Source organism: Xylocopa sonorina, chromosome 10, assembly GCF_050948175.1.
Source record: "Xylocopa sonorina isolate GNS202 chromosome 10, iyXylSono1_principal, whole genome shotgun sequence".
NCBI lineage: Eukaryota > Metazoa > Arthropoda > Insecta > Hymenoptera > Apidae > Xylocopa > Xylocopa sonorina.
In genome coordinates, this window is record NC_135202.1 from 8,317,627 (window position 1) to 8,344,710 (window position 27,084).

Sequence of the window (27,084 nt, forward strand, 5' to 3'; positions counted from 1 at the left end):
TTCGTCCTCGTGGTTTCCTCCTCGGAGAGCTTTGCGTTCCACTTTCTTCGAGTCTGTCCTCTATCGAATTGGATGAAAGGATTAAAGGACATCACGGTCCAAGTTCGCACCCCTTCTCGACGTTAAATAAAGCTAGTTATCGTACGTGTTGCATCGATTTCAGGAGAAACTAGCGGGGATAGCCGAGTTTTCTATTATGTTTCGCAGCTGAAAATTGACAGCCACTTCCTAAGGGGATCGAACGCTTAATCTATGACGGCCCAGATCTCTTACTTTCCATATCGACATTTAAGTTTCCAAGTCCTTTTAGCCCTCATCTCTCCGAGATGAAATTCCCTGAAGTCATCAGGAGAGAGAAGGAGGCGAAGTAACGCGGGCTGGTTCGTTCAAGTTTTCCCTGCCAACTTTCACTTGCTCCCGTTCGACGCATATTCCCATCGTTCCTCTCATCGTTCGGTAAATACTTTGTCAGCTGTCTCAGAGGATATTCTGTCCCACTGATATCTCCGTTGGCGGAGATAATTCGTATTATTGTGGAAGAGGAGCAAAATTTTCGAGTAAACAAATTGTTCGTTGCATCGATGCGTCGATTCAGAATGACAAAATTCACATTATTAAGATATTACTGCAAACGTAATAATAATACAAATATCAAACTGTTGCAAGCGTTTCAGTTTGCCTGTATACCTCTCCTCGAGTAATCACGTATTACACGAAGTGCTTGAAACGCCCTCGAATTAAAAGCGCAAAGCGATCTCACCCTTGGCGCCCACTTTAGATATCGTAGCTCCGCGAACAACTGAAACGAGGCGTAGAGAAGTTCGCGGGAAGGTTGTTTAATGAACGCTCTCGCGATTAATTCGGAATGATATCTCATCGGGCCTCGCCGGTTGGCACAGATGGAACTCGTCGAGGGACAGATCTTTCGCGCGATATACCCGGACGAGAACGCGCTTCGTTAAAGTCAGCTTCGTCTTCGAGGATCATTTGTCGTCGTCGGGCCGCGCTTCATCTACGGCCGAATTGGTGCAGAAGCGGCACGGCCGCTATCCAAATCCGCCATTATCGGAACTCTTGCCGCCTCAGTAGGTACCTACTCGTGAAATCGTCGATGGCAAAGAGAGAGAGAGAGAGAAAAAGAGTGAGAGAGGCTGAGGCAGGGAAAAAAAAGGGTCGAAGGAAGGGCAGAAACAGAAGAGGTGGAAGACAGGCCGAACGGGGAGGCGAAGGAAAACGGCGAGGCAGCAGAAGAGAAAGACAGGTATAGAAGAACGTCCGTAACGTCGGAAGAGCCGGGAGCAATTTCCGGTGGCTTTTGTGCGCCCTTTAAAAACGCGAGCTACCGGGGGATACCGAGAGGGTGGAGAAAAGGGGTAGCGAGGAGAAGTCGGTTGAGAGTTTTGCGAATGTACGTACGAGTGGTCCTTCTGGACCAACAAATCCCTGGCCGAAGGAGGGAGGAAGTTGAGAGGTTAACTGCAGGTCCTTTCGCGTTCTTCCTCTCCATTCGCGTGCTTTATATTTCCCTTTTCCTACGCTGCGTTCTGATCCGAGTTTATCTTCTTATACGGCACCCGGGTCCACGGAAAAACGTACTCCGACTCGGAATCACTCTGATAATGAGGGAGATTCCAGTAACCTCGGAACACCGAATAGCCCCTCTTACAGGGTAACGCGTTCCTCATCGATCAGTTCTTAATATTCTTCCATTTCCTACGTATTAGCCTCTACTTAGGGGGTGTTCAGCGACCGTTACCGAGAAATTCGAGGGACGATTCTAGACGGCGAAGTAAATGGAGAATCGAGGATATCAAAATTACTTTTAGACGGAAGCTGGTTTGAAGATTCGCGAGTACGCTTGCACTAATATACGGACCCAGCGCGAGCGCGACGAGGGTGACTTAAGCCTGTGGCGTGAAGTCTGCTAAAGTAAAATTGGACTTCATACGTAACACCTTGTCCAGGAAACAATGGAACGCTAAATCAATACCAGAGCATCCTAATTATCTCAGGAATTATCGATACGAATCGTCCTTAAAGAACGCAGAAAATGTCACCTTAGCAGCAGACTATCCGCTGCCAACGCAGAGATTTTAACGACCGCCTCGCTGTGCACCCACGGGCTCTCGTCTCTCCCGATTAAACGACGAATAATCGAAGCTAAAGAAAACTCTCGAACGGTTAACAAAAATAATCGACGCGTTTAATTGGGCCAAGAAAGTTGTCCGTTTAAAGACCGTCCGTGCTAACAGGTATCGTTTCAGTCTCATCCCGCGAAGAGGAACGAACATTTTCCTATTACGGCTCCGCTTCGAGTTCTCCTCTTTCTCTCTCACGCAAACGTAAGACCCGCGCGTGTATCATTCTATATATACACACACGCGCGGTTCTACACACGGACAGCTCGTTTTCCCAGGGCCAGAATCCCGACCCTTAATACCTTCTAAAACCAACGTCGGTGCGTGTGTGCCTGGGCCGCGCGTGTCGTCCCGGTCCTCGTTCTTTTTCCCCGAGACACTAACGCGCGTTGGGGTCCTAGGTAGCGCTCGCGCGCCTCTTTGATTGGCCGAATGCTATGGGGTTTCATCGATATAGGACGAGATAGGCAGCGAGGGCATCTAGCGAGGACAGAGACGGCGCGAGCGAAGAGACTCTGTTAGGAAGGAAGACAGGGTGAATTACAAGAACGGCGGATAGAGGCAGGAAAAGGGAAAGGAGGCGGGGGTGGAATATCGGTGAGGTTGGCCGGCGAAGGGATGGCGAGGGGATAGAGTTCGGTATCAGGACGAGGGAGGGCGGTGGACGGGTGGAAAGTGAGAGGCGGAGACGACACGAGGAGAAAGCTGAGGGAGAGAGAGAGAGGAGCGTATAACTACTGCTAGGAGGGTGCGTGGGCTTTCTCTGAGAGGGTGCGTAGAGTCAAAGCGTGGGGTGGTGGTAGGGTGGCGGGGGTGAGGGGGACATCGAAAGGAGAAAGGGCCGACAGGGTCGCGGAGAGGTGAGGGTGAGAGGGTGGAAGGGAGTAGGGGGAGGGTGGTAGGGGTACAGGAGAAGGGGGTTGGCGGTCGCGAGGGTGGGTAGTGGGGGATGAAAGGGAGAAAACTAGAGGGTGCGTGTAGGCCTGGGGAATCAGTCGCGGACGAGCTGCGTTCGGGGTTTTATCTGTGGCTCTGTCCCTTCCGTCTCCTTCGCACGTTCTCGCCGCGCGTTCTACCCGTCTTTCTCTGACCCGTACGGGCGCGTACCAGAGAGTGGCCACACACAACGACGACGACGCGCGTACACGTCCCCGGTGCGTCCGCGCGAAAACCCGCGCACTCCGTCCAGAATACGCGTCCGCGGAATATCGTGGCAAAACCGTGCGCCGGTAGAACGAGGGAAAGAACGCGGATATATAGAACAGAGGGGCGGAGAGGCGTGCTCTTTTCACGCAGTGGAAAATCGCGGCCGGAAACACGTGCAATATAACCACACGGCTCGGAGATTCTCGGAGGCGCGCGGACGCGCGACGAATTAAACACGCCCGTGCCGTCCTGCGCCGTGATCGCGCCGCGTTCGCGTCTGGATACGCGACGGTGTTCTTCGTTTCGCCTCTCTCATCTCTACTGTACCACCCCCTCCCCTCTCCCTTCCTCGTTTCGTTTTCTTTCTGCTTTTTTTTTGTTCTGTGATCACGCGGAGTGGAAATTCATTCCGGAGCAACGTGTGGTTTATTTAGTTCGACGGGAACGATTTACACGCGGACCGTAACTGTCACCAATGGTTCACATAGCGGAAGTTGTATCGTCGCGTCGGAACGACTTGCAAATGGTGAGTGAATCCTCCTCTCGATCCCGATCGAGCATCGATACGATTATTCTTGTTCACCGTTGCGCTGAAACTGCAACCGCGTCGGGTCTCCGCTAGGAACGAGCGCGAGTACGCGATTCTAAAAATGGCGTAGCTTCGACTGGCGTTAATTCAACGGACAGAGCGGTCACGCGTGGTCGAATTGAAAATCACCGTCTCGCGTGGACGATGTTTCCCTCCCCCCGGGGTGAATATCGGGAATCGAGTCACGAAGTCGTTCGCCACGTATGACTGGCGCAGGAAATGCACAGCACGATCGTAAAAACAGCGGCTGCCGGTTTCCGCCTGCGTCCGTGTAGGCGACGCGAGGCGTTCGACGCGAGGGGCCGCGAGGAACGCGGGCTCGAGTTTACGAGCGGGCGCAGATTTTCATACGCGTCCCTCTTTATATCGGTCGCTCGCTCATGCATCGAACCCGTAAAAGATTTTCGTGCGTCTGTTTACGCCCGGTTATTTCTGGCGGCATGTGCGCAACCGTTACGTTACACGTATCCATATGTTGTACAGGCTGTACGCGGACCGTTTACAATGGTACCGGGGCCGCTCCCCCACTTTTGCATACGGACAGATAGAACGCACGTGTGCACGCATACACGCCGCCCAGTGCATTAGGCGCGTACGAAGAAACGCAGCTGCTCGATCGCGGGCGTGTCTCCGCCGGTTCCTCGGACGTGCTCCACGGGCCACCAGTCTTTATCAACCCCCTGGATAACGCGGTCGAAACCGAACTTCCGAGTTCTACGTGACACTCGTTACCACCCGTGCTCTGCAACTTTTGCTTCTTCTCTTTTTCTCTCTTCATCCCCTCTATCGACTGAGACGCGATAAACCGAGTTGCTACCCCCCTCCATCACCAGTTAACTTAAAACTTGTCCATTTCTTTTGGACATAACAAACGATTTCTCAATATTTCACTGGAGATATCGGTTTCTCAGTGGAATTGCGCTTCTCTTCTTCAAGTGTCCGAAACGATAAAAAGTACCGGATACGAATTACGTAGCAGGGCTATCGCGGTTATGAGATACTTGTACTCGCTTCGGTGCGATTTATCACTTTTTTTTTACTGTTACGCGGCTGAGATTACCATACGAGGAATTTATTAATTTTACGATGATGTTTTAGTGGTGGCTCGTTTGAAGTTTCAGTGTTTTATACTAGACGCGTGTCGTTCGAGAGGCGAGAGACTTCGTCGAGTGTTCAAGCCAAGAGTCGGAATTTAATGGCGCGATGACGTTCGTGGATTTTAAATAACTTGGAAAGTTTGCGAGAATGGGAAGCACGGATGGATAATCGCTCAAGGCTCTACATGCTTTTACGTAGATTTTCGACCTACTTGCTGGACAAAATAAATTATCTCGCGCGAGCGATACAGCCTCGATTTACCTGTCTTCCTGTCGATCGGTGCTTCCTTCGCGTTGACGTTGTCCATCGTGTACGCGCGGTACGCGTTTGTATCGGAAACGTTGAACAGAACACATGACGGGTTCTCACGAGAAGGCGGGTCGGTGTTGATGTAGAGACGTACATCAATTAATACAGCAGCACACGTGAATGTGCCAGCGCATAACGCCGTGGTAATGTAGCTCGCCACATGGCTCAACTGCTTTGCTTGGCTCATCAATCCTGAAACCAGACCACCCGTTCTCCGACTTGCCACACCGCGCTGGACCGGAACGGGAGAAACGTCGTTGCATAGATCGATATGAAAAAAATATTTTTCGAAGACCAAGTATCGTTGTCCCACTAATTCGAAATTTACAGTGCTGGCAATTATCAATACAGATCGAAGTAATTCTATAATACTTTTCAAGTATTACATGCGATCTCGATTCTGAGAAAATGAAATTTTCTTTATTGCAACGCGAGTACCATAGACACTTGCGTCTAATCTAAATACGTGAAACGATATCGAGCGAGTGTGGACGCTTTTCAAGCACAAACTCGCGCGTTCCGCCCGCGAAAACGAGCCGCGATTCGAACCGCGAACCGCGCGCAGGTGAAAACGAGGCCGCGTCAGGGACAGCGTTTAAACGTTGGGGTGGTTTTATCCAACGTCCGTCAGGCAGGAACGTTAGCAGCAACACCGAGGACGGCGTCGCCGTCCCGGACCGCCGCGAAATGGAGGGACGGGGGGCAACGTTTGACATTTAATGCGCACCGAGGCATTGGCTTAGATTACAATCGGTGAACGGTGATTGGCCTGGGGACGCGAAAGCTCACTCGACTCGAATGCTCTTTCGGTGGGGGCTATAGCCGGCGTTCAAATATTTGTAGAGTGTTAGGGAAAAAAAGTGATCGGCAGGGCGGCGGGAGGGAGGGTCGGTTGGGGGCGAGCGGATAAAAAAAAAAAAAAAAAAGAGCGAGAAATTGGATAGGCAGGGTGTTTCGTGCTGGAGGAGGCGTGGTTGCGGAAAAAATTCAATGTCAGAACACCGAGTTATATTCTCCCGTGAAAATGCATAGTTCAAACGATCGGTTTCCGGCCAAGGTTCGAACGCTGCGATTCGCGCGTGCGTGGATACTTAATTCGTATCGAGGGTGGAATTATTAATTAGAATTTCTGCTGCCATGGAGCTGGATTACTATACTTTAGATCAACAGAGATAGTGTTATGAGAGGGTTGTGTTACCATTAAAGTATATCGATCAAGAGCTCGAAGTATCAGAAATTATAATAGGTAATTTTGAATTTAGTATTGTTGGAACAAGTAGAATACATGGTATTTGGGCAGACGCATGCTTTACAAGCATATGTGCGCAGGACGTGGCTGAAGCTTGTTTCAGGGCGACGTTCGATCGCCTCGCGCTCAACAATAAAACGTGGATCCTATTTGTAATCACGATGGAAACGTGGAAGCAAGAGTAAAGTACAGGTAGAGAACGGGCACAATGTGGCAACGTGCCTGTGACACAGGTGCGTGTTTATTCATAGTACGCTGCGCCGTAACCCAGGTTTCAATATGAGTTATCACTGAGCCGAAGTCACATTGTTTCGCAGCATCGAAAAAAAAAAAAAAAGAAAAAAAGAAACAAAAAAGTGACGCTGATAACTCGCTAACCGTGCCGACGACGCGGTGGGGAAATTCATTTCGCAATTGTACGCAACGCTGTCACGGAGGAAACAATGGGGTGGTTCTCGCGCGATGATTTTCATGATCGCTCTCCTAGATACGTTTCATTATTGATCGTCCGCGAAAATGCCGATAATCGGTCCTTAAAAAATGAGGGAAAATCTACCGTGCGTTCGTCGAGCGTCAATCGCCTGAATTAGGTTCGCTGTATACCCATTTCGATATAAACTGGCAGGCTATTCTGTCGCTCCTGTGGCATTCAATGTGGACGCTCGGAGAACGTGGTTGCTTTTAGATTAGTTCACGAAATAGTGGTGTTACTAATTTTTAGGACACAGTTAATTAGAATTAATTGTATTGCAGCTGCAGGTAAAATGCATTTACTTAATTGTAGAGAAACATTTGCAAGAAATATCCTTTACATTAAGAATCTATATTAAGCAATAACTATATATTAGGAATCTATACCAAGAAACGTCTTTATATTAGAAATCTATATCAAGTAATCTCTCTATATCAACACAGTGAAGCTGCATTGTGCAATAGCAAATTCACTAACAGCAATTTCTTCTTATTTTTATTCCAAGCTAGTTAATAATAATCTTTCGCTAGAAAAGTATCCGAGCTATACGCAATACAGTTATTTCCACCCCTGAAGATCCTCGACACCCTCTCAGAACGGTCGCGCAGCATCGAAGCATCAATTAAGGTTGGCAAAAGTAGCCATAGAGGCGAAGACTGGCAGAACGGTCTAATTACTCATCCTGGGGAGAGGGGCGGCGAGCACAATGGATGAAAAGAATGGGCCAGTCGTAAATTAAGGGCGAACACGATATAAGGTATCCCGATATCTGGCTCGTTACACGGTCATGACGGTATTAACTTGCCGAAGGGTAATCAAGTAATGAATACATCGCCGGCGAAGACCGTATGTATATAAATCATGCCGGAGAGGATGCCAGGGGCTACAGGGTGAGCCCTTATCTCCAATCAGTACATTGATTGCACGCAGCCAGGTCAAATACCGGGCTTCGCTCGACGGCTCGGCTCAGACACGATAGCTTATTCAATTTCCGAAGCGGCATTCACCATTCAATTCGGCAGTTATCAGCCTCCACCTATCCCCTATCTGGATTTTGCGCGGCTTTCTAGAAATCGTACTTCCCGTCAGAGAAAAGAATTGGGTTATTCAGGAACGAACCTGTGACGACAGCGAGAAACAAACGAATAAATAGGGTAGAGATTTAATTGTGGAGCCAAGTAGAGTCCGTTCTGAGATGCTGGAATCGTGCCAATTATACCAACGCTTGAAATTGCCAGAGCGTCACGGTACCGTTCGCTTGGGTTAGGTTGGATTTCGATACTTTCGTCTGTCACATCGAACATCTCGATGCTTGAAACTGGTCTCAGCGTCGCTACGGCCATTTGTGTACTCAGCGTCTCTTGTTGGACTTTGATATGACCGCCATACGAACGCATTTGCAACACTGTAATCGAATCGATCCCTTTTCTTCGCATTTTTTTTTCGTGCGAGGTATTGTACGAAATGAGATTAAATAGATACGATTACGCGATATACTTCCCACAGGATACGGCTATTACTCAGCATCTAACCAGCAGAAGCAAGACGCGGTTCCCGCAGTGTACATAGATAATCGAGCTTAATTAATTGCTCGTGATGCGCGCTCTGGGCTGAGCAAACACATTTACTTATTACCATCCATCTTGAGTGGTGCCTCTCAAGGGAATCGATTTTCTAAGTGCACATGGCCGACGATGACACGAATTGTCGAAGAGTCGCCACGTGATCGCAATAAAATCGTTAAATAAAGGCGCGGCTCTTATAACCGTCTCTTTTCTTTTTTCTCTTCAACTGCGAACCTAAAAAGTGTTTTTCGATATAGGAAACAGAGAACGATGAAATTGCGTTCGAAGCTTCGCTCGCGAGGGAAACGACTGCGGTAGTTCATAAAATATGCGTGCACCGGTGGTAAGCGTCCATTGTGGATACGACGAGGGTGACGCAGAACATTCGAAGAGAGAAACTACTTTTAAAAAACTACTTCCACCTTCGATCCACCTTCAATTCTTAATCGACAAAATTCTACGCGCAACTCTCGCGTTCGTACCACCGAAAAGATCAACGTAGTAACGTGCCATTAATTATGCCGTCGCCCGCAGTGTGTTTCCGTCTGGAACTCGGCACGCTCAGCGAAATCACTGGCTGACGTTTATTCTGTACACCAATCGACCGAAAGTGGAACTATTTGGGCATAATGAAGCCACTGTTAACGAGCGGTAGTTAATACTTGTCTACATTAATCGCCACGTCCGCATCCGTGGAAGACTCGGTGGGTGATCGTTATTGACTGGTACAGATCCCAGGGGCCGTAATTGACATTTACACGATGCGTTCGGCGTTAAACTTCCCTGGAGAGCCCGGGGGAAGGGGTGGAACGTCGTATCTCAGTTCCAGTATCTACACGGACATGGGGTTTCCCTGACAACGAGGCAACAACAAACGCCTAATGGCCAGTGCTCAACTCGAAGTTTAATTTCCTGGCTGGAGGACAGTGCTTACAATGACCCGTCCGCGGTCCTCCTCGTCTCCTTACTCGCCACTCGCCCCTCATTATCCCTGGAACCACGCATCTTCCGGTCCTTCTTCCTTCTCGTCGCATCCTTTGTTTATTCGAGCCCCGCGGCCCCGTCCCGCTGGAAAGTTGGAAAATTCCGCCAACGATACCATCCGCAGAGGATATTAACCAATAAACGGCTACGATTACCCTCTCGTGAGACGTGCACCATAATGGCGACGCCTGGCACTTAATCAATCCCTCGACGTTGCGCAGAGTTATGGGCTCGTTCGAAAATCACATTGTTCAGCGTGTAATATATGTGTAATTGTATAATTGTATCGCGTGTTCAAGATTTGATGATGGACCAGTGACAGAGATGTACGTTGGATACATTGTTCATTAAATTAGTATATAATAGCTTTAGAATTATATTTCCATACAAGGAAATCTGAGGTATTTCTGTCACAATTTGCTAATTGTGCTTGGTAATACGATCACTAACGTAACTAGTAACTCCTCTCATAGGTTCATATATTACAATATTAATAATCTTGGTACTATCTAAATGTAAATAGTATTAATGTACTGTGCGAGACGCTTAAATAATTAATTCAAGGTAATTCAGTATTAATGCACAAAATTATTCTGTCCTCGCGCTTTGATCGTGCTTTAAAGAATTACTACGCGAACGTTCGTTATAATATAGAGGAATGAAATTAAAAGGCCGAGAGATAATGTGTATATACCGCCTGGCGTACTTTGAACCCGGAAATCTTGGCTGTGCTTGGCGGATATAGTTTCTGCACGAGATCCACATGGTCATGGCACTGACCCCTCAGAAGCAACCCCTCATGGTATCTGACGTGCATGCACGAGGAAAAAGTTTTGGGGTTGCCGCGTATGTTTCTACCCCAGCGGGTTTCTCTCCCTACAATTCTTATGGGAGATAGTGCATAATGAAAAAAAGAATACAACGAGTCAGAAGACAGATGGTCACGATGCCCGGCTACATTATGGCACGCGTTAAGAAACAGATTCTCCATTCTCGAATCAAATTCATTGTTAACAATCGAACAAGGCGTTGCTTTTCGCGTTGTTAATTTAATTCGAAAATATTTATACCTTCATCGAACATCGCCTCGAAAATAATATATTTTGCACAGTCGATCGAATTGTTTGATTAAAATACCGTGTTACATTTAACGAAGATAATCACCGCGCGAGACACTATCGCGCGATTTCGATATTTTATACTTCGTTTAGAAATAATTCGTCCGTCGAATAATACCTGCACGCGGGATCCGCGAGCGTGCACGTCTATTAATTTCGCACGCGTGCAATTCCATCGCGCGCAAATATGTTTCCCTGGTAATCGCAACGCGCAATTGTTAATAACAATCGGCAATAATACCGAGACCCGACGGACTATAATATCGCCCGTCGAATTGAAACGCGGGAGTTAATAAGCGTGAAAATTCGTTGAATACAATTCAAACGTCAGGCTTGGTGTTCGCTGAGGAGAAAGCAAGAAAGAAAAAAAAAAAAAAAAAAAAAAAAAATGGACGACGGTATAACAGGTAAACGAAATTCCTGCGAACGGTTGGGCCGCGGGAAGGTCTAGAAATGACAAAAAGAAGGATCGCCAGGACAAAACAGCCGACCGAAAATAGAAAGAGAGGAAGAGAGAGAGACAAGCAGGGGTGGTCGCGACGTGGGGGCGCAGGAATCGGAGTACAGTCCCGTGTCCCCCGCGTCATGAATCATGCATTCTCATCCCCTAGGAATGAACTAGAGCGCTCTGCGGTCGCGCGATCCGTCCGACAAATAAACAATGTTATTTGTTCTCTGGGATCCCGGACCCGTTCGCAGCGGTCCGAAAGATTTCGTGAGGACGCCACGGAAGGTCGGGAGTGTCGGAGTTCCGCACTCTCGCGAGCCAGAAACGCCGAGAGAAAGGGACCACCGATCCCTTTTCCCCAGCCTCTGTTTCTTTATCCCGTTCCAACCCCGTTATTCCCTTCCCTCACTCTCTCTCTCGCACCGCCGTTGTTCCACGCCATCGTTCTCCATCCGCTGCCTTTATTTTCTGACAATCGGAACTGTCAACGGCAGATAACACTCGCGCGAGCGACGACAGTTAACGAGGAAGCTGGGATGTACGACGAATGCTAGTCGTCACTACTTCGCTTGATTTTCGGACCGTTCGACGCGATATTTTTTTTTTTTTTCTTTCATTTCGCGGGTTATTCCTGTCGAACTGTACAAAAATCTATTATTTCTTATTATGAAAATTGATACACCTGACAAATGATCGTAGATCGTTTTTCTTCGAATTGCACGAAGTAATACCGATGGGCAATTAAAAATTTTCCGATGTTAAGCGACGATATTGCGATTTTAATGTATCGTTTTTCTTCTTGTTGCAGATGAACCGTCCTATTCAAGTGAAGCCGGCGGACAGTGAAAACCGCGGAGGTGAGAGCAATCGAATCAGTGTACTCCCTCGTCAGACTGTTACGATAAGATTAGTTCTCTGATAAGGAACAGAATAGTCGTTGAGATACCTTAGGATTCGAACCTGAACGGATCGTTGATTTGGATATAACTATTTCTAGCATAAAATTTACGTAGCGCTAACCATCATCGTCAAAGCTCTTTACTGTAGTAGAGTCGAATGGTAAGAGAGAAATTTCTTTCGACCACTAACCATCGCTTTCCATCGAAAGTTCGAAACATTTTGCTCGAAATATTTTTTTTGTGCAACGGTGTTTCCTGTTTTCTCTCGGTACTCGGAAAAATTGTATCGATAGGTACGGTCGTTGTGCAGGCTGGGTACCATTAATAACTACAATACGTTCGTTTATAATAAGCAATTGAAAATCTGCAACAAAAGCCGCGTCGCGGCCATCAAAAGCTTCGATAAAGAGTAACCGATTTAATAGCGAGGAATGAAATATTTTCATCGAGAGCTTTCGCTGTAACGTTGCGATACCCGTTGACAACCCATACGTAACTTTCAATCACGCAAGCGTGAAAAAGCATAGGCTGGTAAAAAAAAAAGTTGGTTTACATATTATATACGCGCACACTCGGACTATATATGTGTTATTCATTAACTTCGTGTTATTGAAAGTAGCACCGACATTTTTCTCACATTATTGCGATCAGTCGCTCCAGCTCTGCGCAAAGTTTCGTTCGACGCGCTGAAACGCTGAGGACTGCATAAAAAGTATACGTTGCAGATCGAATCGACTCGAGGAGTTTTGTCCCTCTTGTATTTAAGTATTTGCAGTGCTACTATGGAGTGCGAATCGATAAAGTGTTCGAGCAATATTTCTGCGATGGTTGCACCCCCTGCGATGTCACGTTACGCTATTACTTTCCATAGAGCTCGTGTCGTTCTCGATCGAATGCTTCGCAACGAGTCGAATCAAATACATTTCTCTTTTAATACGCGCATACGAACCACGTGTTTAGGAACTAGAAAACTGCCTGACCATGTCGCTCTCTACGTGGCGTCCTTGCTCTGTTTCTAACAAAAAACGAGGGAACAACGCGCGCTTAACTTTCAACCCCTTATTATCCTCGCATCGGCACTTGAACGATCGAGCTGTACGGGACGCGACGAAATCCACCGCGATATCTGCACGCACAATGGGAAATTCGACGAATAGCCCGTCCAAATATCGGTTCCGAGAATTCACGGAAACATGAGCCCACAGGACGTTGTACCGAGCAATTCGGTGAAGTTGATGCTGGTCCTCGATGTCGTACGCTCAAACGAGCCTGAATAGAAACGCGCGCGAGGTAAATCGCGCAAAAGGGTGGAAGGAGGACGCGGGACCAAGGAGAGGGTGGAGCGAGATATATGGGAGGAGGAAGAAAGAGGGAGAGAGGGATATGGTGAAGGGCGAAAGGATGTAGTATTCAAAGAGGGACTCCCAAGAAGAAGGAAAGCGGGTTAGTGAGTGGGACGCGAGAAAGGGGTTGGAAGACACAGAGGAGGGGCGTCAGAGGTAGAGTCGGAGGGAGACAGTAGATGAGGGGAGGGGGGGGCCTTAATTCATATGCTAATCTGGCGTAGATGCCATTGTAATCTCCGGTCGCCTGCCTCGGTGTGGCCCCACAAAGCCTCAGCTTGACGCGGATGCAGAAGGAGAGATCCAAAGCTCAACGCTGTCACTGCTTCTGCCGCTTCTGCTTTTGCCTCCGCCGCCTTGGTACACGGTATGCTTATGTACATTACGTATCCACGTAGTCGCAGACTTCAATCATGCTATTACTGAACTACGTCAACGACGTCGATCCGTCTTCGCTCCTCGCGAGCATCATCCACTGCCGGCACCGTGCCCTTTTGTCGTCGAGCGGCAACCCCTGACTTATCCTCCGCGGCCTGCCCCCTCCAAGCCATTATTTGTGGAGAATCTCAACGGTTCCGCGACCAGAATCGCGATACCTGTGCTTGGTAGACTCGTTGCAGTGGAATTCGTGGTCAGGTTACAGTTCTCCCGGATTTCTTGAGCTATTTTTCCGATAACTTTGGTCAACGATCGTTTCTCATCTGTTTTATCAAATTCTGTTTATCGAATCACAATTTTTCGAGTCATATTATTATATTCCACGAACTCGTGATTAAAAAACACGAATATCTCGCTGTCCAGGCTATCTTACGTATTGTTACGAACAACCCGTTCGCACTTTCCGCTTTAATCACTGCTCTCCATAACACAGGCTATTCCACCACGCTCGCCGCGTGGCTTAATTACATTCTTTTATAGATTTCCTTGTAATATAGTAGAACTTTAGCTTGGCAAAGTAATATCCCATTAACGGTATAAAAGATAAATCAGGTTTTAATTGTAAGACGTTGTTAAATTAAACCGTGAAATTGGAAAATGGTCCCGACATCTGGAACTTATCTCGCAGTTGCTTCTCCATTTGCGTTACTCGCAGGTTAGTCGGGGCATAACCTGCAGAAATTGTCGCGAGCTTTTTCCTTCGTGCTTAACGATCTCGACATTAAAGATTGAACAATACCGCGCGACCGTGCTCTCGCTTCGCTCGTACGCTTAACTCCATAAAGAAGTGAAAAAAAAAATCGTCGTATCCTTTAATCACTCTGATTGCTCGAACGATCGCAATGAAGGTGCGAATGACGCGTTGATTAAAATTGATAAAATCTAAACGAATTACCCGCTCGACAATCACCAAGAACTAGTTACACACTTTTTAAAGCTTGTATCAACATCCCAGTTCCAGCGATGTGGGTCAATTTTCCACTGTTTCGAGCGATGCAAATGGGTTAAACTTCCGCTCTCCTCCGCGTGGGGGATGAAACGCGGAGACACTCGGAGCAATTGCTCGACGAACGCGATGAAACTGGTCTCCGACGGATCTCACCCGCACCCTTCGTGCTGCACGCTCGATCGTCTCCCAAATGCGGCCGGAATTAAATGTACAACGACGGGAACAGATTTGAGAAATGCGTATCTCGCGCACTCGGAAGTTACCCTGGCTGAAGGGTGGCCGAAGTTCCAGCGAGCGGATAAGGGTAGCCGGTGTACTAGAGCAGCTAGTTGAGCAAGTAGATAAGTTTCGATCCCCCGGCGAACCACCTTGCTTCCACCGCCATCACTCGCTTCCACCATGTTCGAGCAGATAAACGTATCCCAGGATATCGGGGACTCTCAGCAGTAGTCTTCATTGCCAGCAACTTTCGGTTGTGCGACGGCCACTCGCCATCGCTGGTGACAAGAAATTTTATTAGAAAAGGATTAGAGGAGGACGGTTAGAAAGCCTCGAGAATCTAAAAACAGCCTTGCAAATGGTCGAGACAAAGTTACGTATGGGTGGCTGTGCAGGCGTGGAGTACTCGAGGAAGCCTCGTTAAGCGCGTGGAACACGACGCTGCGTAAAATGGCGGACAGACGTCGCTCGGTTCGAGGAAACGTTTTATTAGCTCCGTTTTCGCGGAATCCTTACTTCGACCATCCTCGAGGCGTATCCGCTGGACGATTTCGAGGAAGCGAAACGGTACAATGAGGAGGATAAATAAATCTAGATTTCTTGGGAAGCTATTATTTTTCTTTCTTCATTTTCTTAGCGATCTTCTATTTCTCGCTTAATAAAACCAACGATACTTGTACAACTTTCTGCTAACACAAACGGAGACTACGGATGCCTCGCGATTACGAACGTTACTCGCGTTGGGTTTAAAAAATCTCGATAAAGTTAATTAACCTCGTCCAAGAAATCCGAATGAAATTTCTAGGGAAACGATCAAAGTCGTGAGAGGGTCGGGGTTTACTTTCAATTTTCGCGCATTCCCCAACGCCCCGCGTGTAATCGAATCAGCGCCTGTAATGGCGGCGTAAGAACTGAAACCAATTTTCGAAGGGTGGGCACCGGAGGAAAGATCAGAGACGCGTTAGCGCAGCCGGCGCGAGGAAAGGAAGCACGGTGTCAAACAGTATGTTCGCTTTGTTCCCGAGGTCCGGCCAGGAGATAATTTCCCGAGGGTTAATTCCTTTCTCGATCTCCTCGAGGCTCCGCAGACGGGAGTGGGGGACGCGAAGGGCACGTTAACACTTAACTCGAGCGACAAAGGTCCAATCCAAAGGTCCCCACGGTGTCTTGCCGCGACAATGGGAACAAACGCCCGATGAAAAGTACTCCTAGGGGCTAAAGGAACGAGAATTCCCTGTCAAGGAATGGCGGAAGGAAGCGTGGGAAAGTGGCGGTGCCAGGGGTACGGGACGGGGATGGACGAAGGGGCAAGAATCCGTGGAGAATTGGGATGCAACGAGGCTGCAAGTCAGGCGAGAATCTAATTTCCCGGGACAAATCCTTAAATGTGCCCTGAAGCCTTGCTGGGAGGCGCGAGTCTGGCCAACGGCTGGGACCAGGCCTGCGCGGCGGCGATCTTTAACCCGGTTCGCCGATTTCGCGTCTCCGTGACCTCGCGAGGACGCGACGAATCGAAAGCGCGATCGTCCTATCCTGGAGAGTGTATCGCGATGGAAACGGTTCGCGTTCGATTTAAGTTCTTCGTGGCAATTGCATGGCGGACCTTCGAGATTCCTGTTAACACTGCTGACGCGAAGGGGCCATTTTTAAGCGCACCTTAAGGCTGTGGGCTATCGGATGATTTTACTTATGAAAGACTGTCGATGGATATTAATTCTTCGACATTTTGTGATTTCGCGTACTTTCTTGATCTGTTTTAAGTACATGTAATACATTCATTTGCGTTCTGTGCAAGTATAAGGTTCTGAGGACTTATAAAGCGTACGTGTGATTACAAAAATGTGTAAGTTAGTAGGATTTATCAGGAAATATATGTATCTGAGAGATGTTAAGCAATCAGGATAAGTTAATTGTCTTTTTCCCTTGCAACAGTAACGCGTCCGCTTTGGACGATGTTTAGAGCGCTAAATGTTCTCCGACTCGTTAGGGTGCGTAGCGAGTGTCCATCGAATGTGATCGGAGGGTAACGCAAAACGCATTCGATCGAGCATCTGCAGGGAGGGCATTGTCGAGTAGCGTTCGAAGGATACATATAGGCAACGACGACAACGATTGGTGTACTTTTGGGCCCAATGGCATTTCTTTGTTTCTGTTCTGTATTCCAGAGTGCATGATGGACGACGGGAGCACCAGTGCCATCTTCTGGAAGTAGGAGGCACCGGTGGCGGCCGCTGAAGGTAACTTCGACTTCCAGGAGATAGCTAGCTTCCTTCCAGTACCTCTATTCTTCTTCTCCGCGAATCGGCAGAAGGAGAACCTCTCTAAGCGAAAAAACGAAAAGAAAAGAAACGAATTTTCCTTCTCTCATCACGCCATCACCGCTGATTCAGCCAGCACAGCTCGCCGCAAAGTTCATTTTGCTGCTCGCTAGTCTGTGACCCACCAATCCCTCCAGCATTCCTTCACCGACTTCCGATCCCTTTCGCGCCGGCGTCCAATTTCTCCGCCGAATGCTTAGCCAGCATATATTTATCGCCGCGCGAGAAAGAAAGAGAGAGAGAGAGAGAACGAGAGAGCAAGAGAGAAAGTTAGAGAAAGAAAGAGAGAGAGAGAGAATGAGAGAACGGGACTAAGAATTTCGATCGTTCCTCGGGCTTGCCAAAATTTCGTCGAACCTCAAAATTGCCCCCTCGAATCGAGCCGGACCGATTTGCCTTTTTAACAATCGCCACGCTGGGAGCCGCGGTTCAGTATCGTTCTCGACAGCAACCGCGTTTTCGCTTTTGCAAATCGGATTCCTTTCAACCCCCGAACGAATCAGAGCCATCCACGGTCGCGTCGGTGTTCGCGCGCCACGGCGAAGGGAACGCGTCTCTCGTCGATCACCCATCTCCGTATCGACTACCAATCCGTTTCTCCCGATCCATCGCATCCGAAAAAAATACGGATACACAACGTGATACACTGATAAGGTATTATAAATAATGTTGTGCGTGGCCACATGCGTAAATCTTTATTTTAGTAGCCGTATATTTGTCGTTCGTGTTTTTTGCTCTAGTTATTGCGCACCGGTGTTATCACACTGTTAAGTACCTGGTTACGGCGGTGCTCGTGTGGACGCTCTTCGAGCCTGAAACAGGGGATACACCTTTCCCCGTGTGAGATGTCCCGTGTAAGAGAAAAAGAAAGACGGGAAGAAAACGAAACGTCTAAACTGTTAGCGCGAAAATTGCCCCGGAAATGAACGAGGGAGGCGTTAACGAGCCATCTTAGAGCGTCTACCGACCGTGTCTTGAAGAGAACCTCCTTTTTTTTACTCCGAAGGTCGAGTGTGTCGTACATCTGGTGAAATCCAGGCTCCTTGACAAGATCCAGTTCCAGTGTCACCTCTACCCGTCCGTATGGGCAACCACCTCAAGCGTATATATATGTATACGTATGTATATGTACGTATATACACGTACGTCTATGTATATACGCATATGCACGCGTATATATGTATGGATACGTATGTATGTACATATATATGTCTATATATATAGTTTATATCGCTCTTTACAGCTATGATCATAAAATAGTGGCTCGCTCGTTGGATGTGTTGTCTCGTTCGTTGTCGATGTGTTTTTTATCACCTTTGTAAATATTTTCTGATTATGATGTCAGCTACGTTTATCTTATTGTATTACTTAGATATGATTCTATATGAATACTTTTTTGCCCCCTTTTTAAATCCCATCCCCAACTCTCTCTGCCTCCCGCGACGTTATCATGACATTCCTGATCGCAAACGTTCTTTCTCACGTAGCCCCAGTCGAATTTGCACACCCACGATTTTTTACATATTACCATTTAATTGTATAGGGGTACACGTACACGCGTAACACACGTTCAGTGCAGATATTTCTAAAGAAAGAAAGAGAAAAAAAAAAGAATAGAAAAGAAAAAACGGCGATCCGCTCGATCGATCGTTCGTTAGACCGTCTGGCGGAACGATGACGGATGTGGCACGACGGAAATGAAAATTTCAACGACGCTCGAGAAATGATCTCGGCGAATTCGGTCGAATTTATAGCCGTAACTCGTATAGAATGCCTGTCGCAATTACCATTCGATTTCATCTGCTTTGCTCGCTGTTACGTACAAGTTAGAAATAACTGCAGACTATCGGAAGACCAATGATCAAGTGGCGTGTGACCCTTTATAAGCGACATGTCGAGCTCAGCACCACGCGGAACACTCGTTGGTGGCAACTCGTTCGCGACCCAAAATTCTGTACATTCTCTCGCAAGCCGTGAATTAGTCGTTTGAACGAGAATTACTAGAGAAGCGTGCGTGAAAGAACTCGACGATGTTTCCTACGCACAATCGCTCGAGTATGCGAGTCGAAAGGTCAGTATCAACGTAGACGCCATCGTCAGAAGTTCCGCTCGTAGTTGAGTCGCTTCCACCGCCCCCCCATCTGGTTTTCACGCGAACTCCCGTTTTTTCTCCATCTGTTTCTTCAGCTTGTGGTGTAGGACGTAGGATTGAAATTGACTGGATTATTTTCATTTCCTTTGTCGTTACTTTTACCACCCCTCGAATCCCAATTCGAATACACCACCGTCACTGTTCACACGTGTACGTCGTGCTACATACTTTACTACCAATGCCAGTATTACGAACGATATTTTATTATATTTGTCATCTTATATCCACTACATATAACCATATATAGTAACAGCATATATGTGTATACATATACAGAACGTGGTGTTTTCCAACCGTCGCGCGTGTAAAATGACGATCGAATGTTCGAGCCGAAATTGGCCGCGCGGGCGAAGTCGAAATTTTATCTATTTCACACGCGACAGAGATCGTATATGCATATATCTACATACATATATAAATACATAGGTGTACATACGCGTACGTGTATGTATGTCTATCCACCCTTACCTCCCTCCCCCCTTAGGATGGTGGATGCTGGTGTAACCGTGTATCTTTGTCGTTTTCGGTGTTAGCCGCAACATCTCTTCTAATGCCTTAAAAAACCGCTATAAGCGAAAACTGAGACCGAGCCTCACGCAGGAACTAACGTATTTCTTTGTTTTTTTTTCTCTGTTCTCTCTATTTCGACACGCGCGGCCGACCCGCAGACAGAAAGCTGTTCGTGGGAATGCTCAGCAAGCAACAAACAGAAGACGATGTCAGACAGTTGTTCACTGCCTTTGGCACAATAGAGGAGTGCACCATCCTCCGTGGACCCGACGGCAGTAGCAGAGGTGAGTAACGGAGTAGAAATTCTGTGTTGGAACTTTTTTCATTCTACCCCGAAATTCCGGGGATCACGTTTCGGAAAGTGTGTTACGGATGGTTGCACAGTACCTGTACTGTATTTTTTTTTTCTTTTTTTTCTTTCAACGTAACGTACCATTTTATATTACACGAAGCAACGTGATTTTTACTAATCTCGTCACGAAATTTCAACACGAATTTTTGTAAACTGGTAAGAAATCTCAAAAACCCTCTGCACGTGGATTCCACTTCGACTGTCAAGCAATCAAGAGCACGCTGATGAATTCGCGATATTTCCTTGGAAGCTACGCGCAAACCAGCCTCAGGAACGACTTTCGCGAGGAGCGCTTTAAGTACACGGAGTTCTGATCACAGAACGAAGGGTAGTAAAATATTCCCTTGTAATTTCATCGTCGTTCCATCATCTCTTTATTACGCACGGTTGAATGAATTTCATTACACAGTCATAATAAGTGACGAGGCTCGCAGGCGACTCCTTTGAGCGCAGGAAAGAATTAAATACCCCTAGCGGCGCTTTGCCCTTAAAAATCGTGCGATCGAGACTAAAGATGAACCGAGTTCATCGCGAGATGACGGGGCGAGCAGCTGTCCCAAAGGAAGAGATTGGCCCCGTGGAGATTCCTCTGACAGAGAGCGACGCACGATTAAACGGGACAAAGAAGGGCTGGTTCGAGCACGATGGCGCTCCAAGCTTCGTCGCTGCGCTTTGCGTCGCGTCGCAGTTGCATCCGCGAAGGAACGACGTTCGCGGATCGCGGTGAACGCTGCCTTCAAGAGAGAACGAGGACGGAAGGGTGGAAAAACCGGTAAAAGCTCGGATGGGCCACGAGAGGCAATAATTTCCGCTGGACGAGAAATTTAAATATTTTCGTAGATAAATGAATGCTGTACGAGTAACAGGATGCCGGTCGAGTTTCCAGGAGGGTCTCGACGACGCACGGGGGATGGAACGGTCGGGCAAAACGATTAAGAAGTATAAATGGCGGAAACAAGGTAGTAAGGAGGGAAAGAAAGAAAGCGTGGAGAAGGGAACGAAACGAACTGGGTCACCGAATGACGCGAGGGGAGGGTGAGAAGGGTCAGTAATAGACAAGCAGACAAACAGCGAGCGGATGTAATTAAATTCCTGCTTCAAGTAAAACTTGGCCTTAACAGTTGATATGATTTTGATTCGCCGCGCCGTGACGTAACGCGGCGTCGGTCCTCCTCCCTGGCAGCCACGGCGAAGTTTCTAATGCGAGCAGAGACGCTCGCAAAGAGGGACAAAGGCACTGCTCGTCGAAAGGCCCTTAGAATGTTTCACGACACGCTCCTTTGCTTTGCGAAGCCCGATTCTCCCGCTCATCTGTTCCCCCTTTGCCCCCCGCGAGCCAGTTTTCTTCTTCCACTCCCCTTTTCCCGTTCGACTGCTGTTCCCGTCGCTGCCTCCGAGTCTTTCGGGTTCTTTGTTGGAAAACGGGACAATGTTGCGCCCAAGCTTCCCCCCTTCAAGCTCTTTAATTAAAATCACGCGAACGCGAAACATCGTTGCCTTCTACGGATTGATCGGCAGTCCGGAACATTTCATCGGTCGCTGGTAATTTCAATGTCGACATTTATTTCGCGATAAAAGAACGCCCGGGAAAAGGGAGACCCGATCCGTGGACAAAAGGTCCGCGGAGAAATCCTGTTTCGAGGGTTAACGCAACGACGCGATGGATGGTCGATCGACGATGGTCTCTCGATCGAAATAATTAAGCGCCCCAATATTCCACGAAGTGCATCCTTCTCAGTTATCTCGCGATTTATTGCGCCAATTTTTTCGAGACACCAAAACCATAGAATATTAAATATAAACTTAGCTATGTGAAACGAATTCTCACTAACGAATATAATTACGATTGTTCTTAAACGTTCGTAATCGAATTTCAAAGCGACAGATGCGATTTCCGTGGAGAGGAATCGATGGCTAACTCGATGCGAGTCTACCAGTCGCACCCCTGCGCCCTGATCGCACCCTGACGTGAATTATTCGAACGTGCTTCGTCACTGGTCGTCTGGCCTCGCTCGAGTTTCATAACTAGCCAATCCGTGACGTAATAGAGAGATCAAGGAGATCTCTCCTTTACGACTTCATCTGTACAACGCTTCTGCCACCCGCAATCGGAGGAGTTCGACGGATGACGTACAACATTCTAATCGTACGTGAGCCTCGTCCTGGACGTCGTCCTTCGTGGGACGTGCCAATCGAAATATCGAAATCTTTTTACTTCCCGATGATACTTCGAGCAATAAGATCCTTTATCGCGTATACTATCGGAAAGGATTTAATTGGCAATCGAGAAGTTCGCGAGCTTCCTTTTTGCCATTAACCCTCGTATGGTCCTTGAAATTGGTTCGGTTCCGGTGCGCTCCTGTTTCCTCGAACATTTCCTTCGTTCCGAGGGAATATTGCGCCCGGGTGTAGAGGTTTGTCTCGAATAATTAATTGGGCTGAACGCTAGGAAGACGGTAACAGGGTTAATTGATAAAGAAATACTTAGGATCAATTATGAATTTCCTGGCGAACGTTGGAAGGTAAAAAGTGGACGGTTAAGTTGGTAATAAGGCCTAGGCGAGCACTTAAATGCGACAAATACTCCTTCCGCCCGATGGATTTTGTTAGACAACATCCCGTGGAATTACAATCTCCTTGAAAGTTATTGGCAGTCCCTCTCCATTGTTCTCGAATAACTTCCCTTATCGGATGATACTACCTAGATTGGTAGTTCGCAAGGTAGCAAAAGACTTCTCGGTAACGAGGAGTTTAAGAAGGGAACTCGGTTCGACGACTTTATGGAAAGACAGGAGGACGGTTGTCTTCGTCATCATTCAGACGGGGGCCGCATTCCTACGGTGCCGTAGTAACGACAGACTCTTCGTCCAATTATTTTTCCCTCGCTTCGAAACATTTCAACACCACTTCAGCGAACGAACTCGTTCTATTTCCTCGTTTCCGTGCCAACGTTTCCTCGCCTCGTCTTCCCGCCCGCCCGTCCTCCTCCTCCTCCACGCCCTTTTCATTCTCTCTTTCCGATTCCCTTCGGCTCCTTTTTTCGACGCGCACGACGCCACGACCGGACCACCACCCCCGTCGACGCGGGGGGGCCCTCCCGTGGGGGCCTCGCATTATTTCAATTGTGCGAGCAGCAATAATTCACCGCGATAAGAAGATTATAAAATGTTTATGAATAATGGAACGAAACACTGTTCGAGGCGGGACCAAGGGTTCTTCTCTATACACCCGGCCGTGGGAGGGTTGCGCGATGAGGTAGTACCCAACACCGAGGCCAATAATGCTGCGAGGAGCCGCCCTCGGCACGGGAGGTGAACTCCGTAACCGTTCTATCCATTTATCGTGCCGCGCTGCATTATGAACGTTAAACGAATATTCGTACGGCGGAACAATTCCGCGTATTAACTCGTAATAACATTTCGTTCCCTGTATTTCGAATCCTCTTTTCGTCGCGAAGCTCCTCCGTTCTGCTGGCTCGTGTACCTGGCCCCTCGACTGTCGGGCGGTGTCGCGCCGTCTTTAAAACAGCTGTCGTAGCTGCGAGACGAAGAGCGGGTTCTCTGTTGGCGGTTACGTTGTAGAAATTATTTCGTTTAACGAGAGTCGCAGAGTATTCGTGGAATAGAGTGGAAAGTGGTGATTGCGTTAGATGATAGAAATATAGTTTTACTGATTTTTGAAGAATTAGGGATTGCTTAATTTTCGCACTTACAGCATCTTCCACGAAAGCATTTCTTCTCCAGAGGGAATCTCCTGGAAATCGAGATCGACCGCAACGCGCGTTAATCGCCCGCGTCCTCCCGCGAATTAACGCTAGCGATTGATTGCGCTGACAATCGAGGGGAAAAAGACGAGTTCTTTTTTATTGCCCCCCCGCGGTGGTAAAGAATTTTCAACGACCCTCCTTCGAGTTCGATCACGTGACGTCGATAAGCAGAACGGTCCCGCTGACGATATCGCTGACAGGAAATATGATGAATCAATAATTTCCTCCGATCTAGTGTTTTATGAGGGAGTATTAAACGGCCGATAGTTATCGATGATTAATCGTCCCGCTGTCATCTGCACGTGTTCCTCCGTCAATCGAATGTATCGCGCCTTAACACGCGTAACGCAATTTAGAATTCCCCATTGATATAAACGTCGATGGGATTATTATTCCGCGATGCTTCGCACAAGATTCTTCAATTTCAAAATTTCACCTTATCCCCCTGACATTTTCGAATAAAATTCAATAACGTAGACACACGAGAGGAAGCGTATCTCCATAAAACGCGATAACTTTGAAAGACGCGATCCGAACGCAGACGGGAAAGAAACAAGAAGGAACCAGCAACGTTTCCGCTCGCGCGTGAGGGACAATCGACGCGGTCGGACGAAGAGGTTGGCCGCGGAGCGGGTTATTAACGAGAGAATCGGGCGGACGCGTCGCAACCTTAATACGGGAAATTGGCATAAGCGTAACGCGGCGCAGGGGCGAAAGACAGATACCTGGCGATATTTCAAACGCCACGGGGAGGACACTAAATCAAAACGATGCCGCGAAATCGCCGGAAATCCAGACGCGGTGGCTTGAATGCAGACACGCGGGGTCCGAACGGTAAATCACGGGTAGCCTCGTCGAGTGGCTGTCGGAGAGTCCTGGTGCTGCCGGGCTCTCGTCGTACGGAGCATTTATTAATCGCTCAGCTCCTAAATCCCGTGGCGCAGCTGGGCTCGAAATGTTTGTACGTATTGCAAAGTAAAGCGCGCGCGAGAGGGGACGACCGGGTCCTCCGGGAGAGGATTAGGTCGGACATATTGAGAGCTTCCACCCCGAGAGCAACCTCCTTCTCGAGTCCCAGCCACGGTTGGAAGGAGAACGCGACCCGAACGCACCGTCCGAATTGCTTATACAAGGAAAATTGTGGCTTTACCGGGGCCTCTGCTCGCTCCTGCGCCCCCAACACCTCGCATAATTACGTATCGTGTCTCTCGTGATAACGCTCCCGCTATCGGTGCACCTTATTCTCTTGCCGCCGCCACTCGTCGCTGATATTAGTTTCGTTTGCTTCGACGTTTGCGATTACGAGGATCTACCGTGTACGTGGTTGTTTTGCTTCGTTATTTGGATAGTTGAGGGAGTATCGAGCGTTGAGTAGTCGATAAGATTGAAAAATATATTTTTGAAATTGTTTGGAAATATTTTACTCCGATTCTTGAAGTCTGATTTAATTAAATCCCTAACGCGAATATTAAACGAACGTTTTTAGAACAGATTTTAAATCCCATTTCAATACGATAAACACACGTATACACAGATATAAGATTCACCCCTTCCGCAACCCCTCGTCGATGTTTCGACAGAATTTATCTCGCGCCTCGCTCGCGGGGGAAAGGAAAAAAGGACGATCCCGAAAGCTGACAGACGAATTCGCTAAAACAAATTGTGTCGCTCGCCTCCCATCGTTGATTAAATAAATTTCTGCTTATTACGTAATCAAATTCACGTGAAATTAAATCCCGCGTAAAGCAACGCGAAAGGAGGCGGACGGTAATTAAAATTGTTTTTGATTTAATCGCAAGTTTTTAATCACTTCGCCGATCCGTATAATTCCGTCGGTAATTCAGCATTAGCATTTCGAAAGTTACGGCAAGTTTTTAAATGGAAAAGATATTTGAAATCCGAGCTCGTTTGAACTGTTTGCCGGCACGACGAGATTTGTCGACGGTGCCTCAGAAATTACGCTTTTAATTCACCGTTCCCCGTGTCGGGTGTCGTATCCGCTCTCGCGATAAATCGATAAACGGTGCGCCGCGCACTTTTCCGCCTGTTTTCTTCGCAACGAGAACGCACCGCTCGACGACGTCAGAATAAAACGCTTCCACGCGGTTTTTACTAGAGCGGAGGACGCGCGCCGCCGCCATCTTAAAAAGAACCAACAGCGAAGCGTCGCGCAAGCAATTCGCGTGACCGACAGATTTAGCGAAGTCGTACGTTTCGTTTCGATATCGAGAACCCCTCGTTTAACGATTATCAAACAGCGTCGTGGGGCGGGTCACGCGAGACGTGCGAAATCTGATAAAAATCCAAGCCACGTCAACCGCTCCCGACGTTGGCAAACCTATTAAGATCGAATGAGGTTAAAACACCAAGGGACGACGCGATGGTCCAAATGATATCGAGTTTATTTGGCGCCTTGTCACGTTTCCGCGTCGACGGCCTGAAATCTGCCGCAAATACGTCGCCTTCTGTCCCTACCCTGGCATTAGCTTCGATACGAACAAATAATATCATGATACTTGTAAACATCACTAGTTAAAAGCGATATTTTGTACTTCGATGATCGATGGTGAAAATTTTCCTTTCAAACAAACGGAATTATCGAAGTCAGCAAGCAAAAATGAGTATCTTCGACGCTTGTACGAAATTGAAAAATCAAATTACTCGAATACGACTAACCAATCACTCTCGTGGATGGAGCATATCGTAGCATCAAAATCGAAGGGCCAGCCATAAAATCGTATTGCGCGTACACAGCCATAATCCCAAGGCGCTGTTGCTCGCAACAAGATTTAAACGATCTTACGTCAATGCAAAGAAGACGATCAATGAACGACGAGAGAACGAGCTGAATGGACACGTGGCTCCGTTCAACGAGCGAGCATACACCCAGAACTTATCCTGGCAGCAGTTCCGTCAATATTCGCGAGATTTTCGCTCGGTGTCGCCTGTAAGAGGGATTAACGGATGAAAAGGGAGACGGAGAAAAAGTTGTAGGTACTACCCTAGTTCCCTTCCGCGCGGC

General features: G+C 47.8%; 1 protein-coding gene across 13 annotated transcripts in view; it reads left to right on the forward strand.

Annotated features, from left to right (window-relative positions):
• Bru3 (CUGBP Elav-like family member bruno 3) overlaps positions 1–27,084 on the forward strand; it is a 570,754-nt gene that overhangs the window by 502,015 nt on the left and 41,655 nt on the right. For 9 of the 13 annotated variants that reach the window (XM_076903212.1, XM_076903213.1, XM_076903215.1 and 6 more), the window contains 2 exons: positions 11,925–11,973; positions 20,103–20,228. In XM_076903212.1, coding sequence (XP_076759327.1) covers positions 11,925–11,973; positions 20,103–20,228 — 175 coding nt within the window. Of the gene's footprint in view, positions 1–3,704; positions 3,811–11,924; positions 11,974–17,129; positions 17,202–20,102; positions 20,229–27,084 lie in introns of those variants that run through there. The other 4 variants (XM_076903218.1, XM_076903222.1, XM_076903223.1 and 1 more) reach the window with 4 other exon arrangements.